General features: G+C 40.5%; 1 protein-coding gene across 1 annotated transcript; it reads left to right on the top strand.

The window, feature by feature from the left end:
• The first annotated feature begins 1,163 nt into the window (after positions 1-1,163).
• On the top strand, positions 1,164-7,122 carry LOC122035282. Its single transcript, XM_042594699.1, has 9 exons — positions 1,164-1,187; positions 3,617-3,889; positions 4,196-5,278; positions 5,500-5,609; positions 5,689-5,966; positions 6,069-6,166; positions 6,300-6,438; positions 6,744-6,797; positions 6,905-7,122. Exons 1-9 carry the CDS (start codon positions 1,164-1,166, stop codon positions 7,120-7,122), a joined length of 2,277 nt encoding a protein of 758 aa, XP_042450633.1.
• Positions 7,123-7,552: the final 430 nt, after the last annotated feature.

Here is a 7,552-nt window from a genome sequence, read left to right as displayed (position 1 = left end):
AGGTGATGTGATCGCTGGACCCACATCTGAAACAGCGAATGTCGCTGGCGGGTTGTTTCCGGTTTTGCTGTGGAGACCGAAAACGTCCTGAGGAAGACTGCCCTGACTTCTGAGGCCTACGAAATACCCCAGAAGTACCCTGACCTGGCCGACTGTGACCGCTCTACTGCTGTGTAGCCTGTGGTTGCTGGATCTGTCCAGACGTCTGACCTGGCTGTTTCCTTTTTCAGTCCTAAAACGCTCTCTACTGAGCTGACTCAATCATGAGGGCTCTGTCCAAAGTCTCCAGGTAAGATGCGTTCCCAAAACCCGCAAGCCTTACTTGCAAATGTCCATCCAACCCCTGAATGAACTGCTGCATACGTGAACTGTCCTCATCAACTAGCTCTAGACAAAATCTGGCCAATCTGTCAAACTCTGCATTATACTCTGTCACCAACCGGTTGTTCTGTCGCAGACTCAGGAAATCCTGCCGGCGAACCATCTGATAAGCTTGTGGGAAGAAGCGGCTCTCAAAAGCCTCTCTGAATCTAGCCCAAGTGATGTTCTGATCGTCGATGATGGAACGCTGAGTAACCCACCAGGTGTCGGCCTCATCCCGTAAGTGAAAAGCAGCGAACTCTGCTTTCTCTCACTAGGAGCAAGCCATATAGAAGAAAGTGCGCTCCATAGTCTCTATCCATGATAGGGCCACACTCGGATCAAGGTCTCCTCGGAAAAGTATAAATCGACTCTTCATCGACTCTGCTAATGCTGGGATCTGAGCTCGTGCCGCGACAATGCCAGTGAGATGTGTCGGAACGGCTGCCTGAATTGGCGGAACCACTGGAGCTGGTGCTACAGGTGGTACCGCTGAATAGACCGGGGGAGGTACTCCCGGTGCTGCTGTATAAACTGGAGCATATGCCGCCGGTGGCACTGCAGGGTCAGCATAGGTAGTCGCGGCTGGATGTACGGTAGGTAGTGGTACCGGATGTAGAGCAACCGGTATCGCTGGTGCAGGTGTTGCTAGGTACACCGTAGGTACTGGGGGCACCAGTGCCACTAGTGTCGGGTACACGGTAGGTCCAGGTGGCCGTGGTGCCGGGTACGCCGTAGGCTGGGCCGGAGCAGGTGCGGGGTATGCCGGTAGTACCCCTGGTGGTACCGTAAATACAGTAGGGATGGGTACATCCGGTATAGCCAAGGTAGGTACCTCCAAAGGAGTCATCGGGATCTGAGAGCCCAACGCGCCCACAGTATCCTGAGTCTGTCCTTGACTGACAGGCTCAACACCGGTAGGCATCTCTGGCAAGTCCAGAGATCCCACGGTTCTCGTACGTGGCCGTCCAGCACCACGTCTCGCAGCAATACGTGTAGATCTCCTCATATCTATTAAGTTATATAACAGATATTTCTACAAGTATAACAATCATAAAATAAACATCATACCTATTTGTCGTCTGGAGATGTTCCGTCGTTGTCCGGTCCCCATATTACCTTAGAATTCCGTACAAGAAAACCACCGAAAATCCATATAAATCCGAAACGGAAGTCCAAAACATAAACATAATGGAAATCCGTGCTGATCCGAAATAAATACCCAGTTTGACTCGCAAACTTGGGCTAACCCAAATATCCAGAACACCAAAAGCAGGTATCACAACCTCGTTTTGATACCAAATAAATTGTCACGCCCCTGAGGAGTCCTTGCCCGAAGAAATTTCAACAGCATCTCCCCTGTACGGCAGACAATCTGAAACTTTCTACATTGCCCCCCGGGCCACACATACATCATCCAACACGGCTGGAACAATAACAATAATAAATAAGCAACAATCACACATCCAACATCCACGCAGTTTAATAATGAACAACTAAGAAGCAATGATAAGAAGACTCAAAAACAACCCTACTCAACTACACTCATAAAGCACAAAACTGATGTCCTACTCTACTACACTCATAAAGCTCAAATCCGACGATAAAATCAACTTACCTCTTCTGCCGTCTAGGAAGGCGTGTAGTAAAACAAATCCAAATAAGCTCATCGACAATATCCATAAGGTAAACTAATACAAGTCCAGATAGTGCAATAAAAGAAATAACAAAAAGATCAAATAACTCTGGGTCTTCAAGGGACTAGCGACTAGAACTCTCCGGACATCATTAACCAGAAAATAGCAACGGAGGAGGGTGTGAGTCCAACACTCAGCGGGTATCAATTGATATGCATAATAAAGAAAATAACAACCAGCACTAATCATGCGTACAGTCTCCTGATACAAGAAAGATAAATGTAACTGAAACAATCAGGAGAAAACTGTACTAACCAGGACCAAGGTATAAGTACAATAGGGTCGTCAGACCGAGAATGTCATAAATCCTGTATGCATGTCAATCATATGCATTCATATAAATGCAGCAAGTAAATGCAGCAAACGCAAGCAATAAATGCGTCATGCATATGATGCAAATGTCATGGTCACCCCTGACGCCAGTCAGCCATCTCACACACAATGGTGAGACCGAGTGGGTAGGGTTGTGACAACCGTGCACTCTACCATCACTACCCCTGATGAGTGAGCGAGTGGACGGGATGCTGTCGGAGTACACCTATGCTCTTACCCCAAATCATAAATGAGGGAGCGCAATGCTCTCATCTCCCGGTACACCATGACGGGGAGGAATCCCTGACATGCTATCACGCTGCGTCGCACTACCCATGAGCGGACCAACGGAGCACCGACAGAGATGAACTGGCGATGTGCTCAACAATAATGGAGCAGACTATCGCGCAACATGTAATCATGCGAATGGTGCATGACACTAAGCATGACAATATCCTGAACAGCATAGCAATATCTATGTATAAATATAAAATGTGTACCATAGAACAATGAGTCAAATCAAAGGTACACAGATCAGATAAGGTATCAAAAACCCTAGGTCCTGAACATAATATAAAACATGGTTGTGTCACTACCCCTATAAGCATGTATAATCAGATAAGTACTAGTATGATGTGCATAACAAATAAACAAATAAGCATGTAACAGATCGGGTAGCGATCAACCGAAGCAGATAAGAAAACACAATCGTTGCTATTTGTTAAAGACATTACTATGCATATCAAATGACATAAAGTCAAAAGTACCCGCCTCCAAAAGAAAGGTCCAGTACGGTCCAATCCGACGTCGAGGTACTCGTCTCGCGTCAAAGTCCTGTGTCACCAATATATATATATATATATATATATATATATATATATATATATATATACTACCATGGTTTGTAAAATCGTGATCTGGATCGTAGGATCGTACGATTCTACGATCCGGAACCCTAAAATCGATCCAGGGTCGTTCGAGATCGTTTTCCGTAGCAGAATCGCGGTGGGATCGGTAGAATCGTAGAGGATCGGTAGAATCGTACCGATTCTACGTTTTTACGATTCTGCCTTGTTTTTAAAAATTAGCCCATGGTTTGGCATTTTGGCAGTTTGTCCCATTTCTTGTTTTGGCTCTTTTTTGGCCCATAAACCCAGCCGATCAACCCAATCTGAAATATTATTAAATAAATTTTTTTACTTAATAGATATTAGGTTTTTACTCGTTAAACACTTTAACTTCTGCAGTTCTCCTTCCCCTTCGCCACCCATGAGGCGACGAGCGACTACCACACCGCCACGGCGCCACCCACGAGGGCTGAGGCGACGAGCGACAACCACACCGACCAGCGACGACCACACCACCTCCATGCCTTGTCCTGTACTCCTGTGTCACTTTGTTCGCCGTGGCCGCTAGCTGCAAGCTCCACCGGAAGTATCACAGTCCCAACTCCCAAGTTCCCAACAATCGTTATAAGTGACCAAATGGAGATTCATCAACCATCATCATCAGCCGCCATCGTCAATTCGTCATTATAGACTGCTTTCTTACTGGTTAGATTTCTTGTAAATGCTTTTTTTTCATTTCAAAAAACTTCTCGCCAGGTTGCTAAAACTGGTTGTTGACTTGTTGCAAAAAAATACCTGCTGCCTTTTTTTTTGGTTTAGTACTTCATTGCGAGTTTGAAGTTTTGAACTTCTTTCCCTTTTTGATTTTTTTTACTGTATAGATGTTTGTTTATTTGTATTCGAACTCTATTTTCTTTGTCTTTGTTTTTGTTGTACCTGTATAGTGTTTTATTTCAAAATTCTTAATTTTTTGCTTAGATAATGTCTTCGTCCGCTCCTCCTGTGAAGAAAACCAGAAAAAATGCTCCTGGTGCCCGTTTGGATCCAACATGGAAACATGGCAAGGAAATCGATGCTGCAGCAAAGAAGGCTCAATGTAAGTATTGTAATGTCATTCGTGCTGGAGGGATTTATCGGTTAAAGCACCACTTGGCTTGCACACGTAAAGATGTTGAACCATGTCCTCAAGTCTCAGATGAGGTTAGGAAAGAAATGCTTGAGTTGATAAGATGTAAGAGTGAAGATTCTTCAAAAAGAATTAAAAGAAAGTTTAGTTCTTCATTGGAATCAATAGATGGAGATGAAGTTGAACAATTTGGTTCCATGGATGAATTTGTTACTAAAAAAACAGGGGAATTGAAGGGAAAACAAACAACTCTAAATGGGAAGTGGAAAAAACATGAGAGGAATGAAGTTTGTCAAACTATAGCTCGATGGTTTTATACCAGTGATATTCCATTTAATGCAGTGAATAATCCTTTCTTTTCTAAAATGGTTGAACAGATAGGAGAATTTGGGAGGGGATTGAAACTACCTTCATATTATGAGGTAAGAGACACCTTTTTGAAGAGAGAAGTGGTTGAAACCTTGAATGTTATTCAAAAATATAAGGAAGAATGGTCAAAAACTGGTTGCACTATTATGTCAGATGGCTGGACTGATCAAAGAAAGAGAACAATGTGTAATTTTCTTGTTAATAGTCCATCTGGAACTGTGTTCTTAAGTTCAGTAGAAACAATTGATATTTCAAAAACTGCTGATAAAATATTTGAAATGTTGGATGATGTTGTTGAAAAGGTAGGAGAGGAAAATGTTGTGCAAATTGTTTCAGATAATGCTGCTAATTATAAAGCAGCTGGGAAATTGTTAATGGAGAAAAGAAAAATTTTGTTTTGGACTCCTTGTGCTGCCCACTGCTTGGATTTGATGTTAGAGGATTTTAACAAGCATGATCCAATGCAAAAGGAAACAATAGCAAGGGCTAAATTAGTGGTCTCCTATATTTACTCTTGGGGTACAGTTGTTAATTGGATGAAAGAGTTCACAAAAGGCAAGGAGTTGGTTAGACCCGGTGTTACTCGTTTTGCCACGTCATATTTAACTATGAGACACCTTCTTGATTTGAAAGGTGAGCTAATGCTTTTTTTGCATCTGAAAAATGGAGAGGCAGCTCACATGCTAAGAAGAAAAAAGGACAAGAAATCTGCAACATCATTTTTGACACTCAAAATTTTTGGCCACATGTTGAATTGTGCTTAAAGATTGCATCACCACTTATAAAGGTTCTGAGAATGGTTGATTCTGATGATAAGCCTGCTATGGGTTTTCTCTACAAAGCAATAGAACATACAAAAGAGGAGATTAAGGCAAATTTAAGGAGTGCTAAAAAGAGGTAAAATATTATTGAATTTATTATGTATTTAATTTTGATATTGAATTATGTGGTTACTGAATTTCTCACTATTTTGTAGATATGAGCCCGTTTATGCTGTTATTGATAAGAGATGGGAAAGCATGCTTAGTCAGCCATTACATGCTGCAGGCTATTTTTTGAATCCTCAATATCATTATAGTCAAACTTTTCAAATAGATGTGAATGTCAAACGTGGACTTTATGAATGTATGGCCAGAATTGTTCCTAATGTTACTGATCAAGATAAAATTGACCAACAATTGGACAGATTCAGAATGGCAAAAGGATTATTTGGCATTGAAAATGCTATTCGATCAAGGAACACAAAATCACCAGGTTTATTATTATTTTTAAAAAATTTACACTCAATTGAAAAATGTTTATGATTTCTTTTTTTATGTTTTGTTTTTACTCTAGCTGATTGATGGCATTCTTTAGGGGATGATTGTCCAGAGTTACAAAGATTTGCTATTAGAGTTTTAAGTTTGACATGTAGCTCTTCAGGATGTGAACAGAATTGGAGTACATTTGAAATGGTAATACTTTTATTTTGTATACTATTTAATTTTTCAAGTAGCTAAACAATCTAAACTATTGAAAAACTTTGTTTATAACAAATTCTGTGTGTGTTGATAACTTGATATTTAATACTTTTTCATTGGAAAATAGGTACATTCAAAAAGGAGGAACCGTTTAGCCCAAAAAAGGATGAATGATTTGGTTTTTGTGATGTATAACTTTGCAGCAAAAGGCGAAACCCTCGCCCCCAGGGCCCCCTCCGACCGGACCCACGGTCATTGTGAGGGAGGTAAATCGCAGCACCCGAGCTAACATGGGACGGACCGGGTGGGATACAGGGATAGGGGATTTATTCCCCGTTGTCACTGAGTTTCGACCCGGCGGCCTCCTTGCAGCAACTTCCGCCCCATGCCATCTCGGATGACCCATTTAAAAAAGATCCATTTGAAAGAGAAATGATGAATGTTGAAAAAGATCCATTTGAAAATTTTTCTTCTGATGATGAATGGATAACAGAGATAAAAGATCCTGTATTACCAAAAGACAATGAATGGTTGAGAATTTTAGATGAAAATTAAAATCATGACACTACAGATGAGGAGGAAAATGATGAGGTTAAAGTCATTGCATCACATATAATGAGGACTAGTAAGTTATTTTTATTTATCATCAATCATTATGTAAAGTTTCATTGGGTTTTAACTTTTACATATTAGTGTTAAATTTATTAAATCCATTTTTTGGTTTTCATGTAGTTGACGAAACACCTAGTGAATCTCGTGGAAAGAGAAAACAAGTCAATCAAATGCACAACTTTCACTTGGTTAATGAAGAAGAGAATGAAGATGGTTTAAATGTGATCAATGAAGATGTTGTTCAAATACCAAAAGTGGATGAATCTGTTAAAATTGTTAGCCACAATGAAGATTATGGATTTGGTGATAATTGCTATGGATTTGAGAATGACTTCTAATTATACAAACTAATTGTATATATGTTTAGAATTGAGATGTAAAGTGTTAAGAGTACGCTAGGTTATTTTGGCTGCTAGCGTGTTAAGTTATTTTGGCTATAATATACGAGAGAGTTGATGTTGATCTTTTGATTGAATGTGTATTTATATGGATTATTTTTGCGTTGAATGGATAGCGTGGTTGCATTGTGATTTTTGTGCTATTTCTGTTGGGTTTCGGATGCTATGTTACCAGAGCTTAAAATGTGATTTTCTAGATTGTGTGTTTTTGTTTTGTTTCTATAGCAGTTGGGGAATCATTGTCTAAGTGGCTGAGCATTGCAAATTGTGGAGCATTTTGATATGGATTTTTTTATGGATTATGGTCATATGGTGTATGTTGGGACTTATTCTGCAGAAAATAGAGTTGAACTTGAAAGTGTGGATGTAT

The sequence above is a fragment of the Zingiber officinale genome, chromosome 11B (genome assembly GCF_018446385.1).
Source record: "Zingiber officinale cultivar Zhangliang chromosome 11B, Zo_v1.1, whole genome shotgun sequence".
In the NCBI taxonomy this organism is placed as follows: Eukaryota; Viridiplantae; Streptophyta; class Magnoliopsida; order Zingiberales; family Zingiberaceae; genus Zingiber; species Zingiber officinale.
The sequence above is the reverse complement of the archived record's forward strand: the minus strand, read 5'-3'. Positions and strand labels throughout refer to the sequence as shown.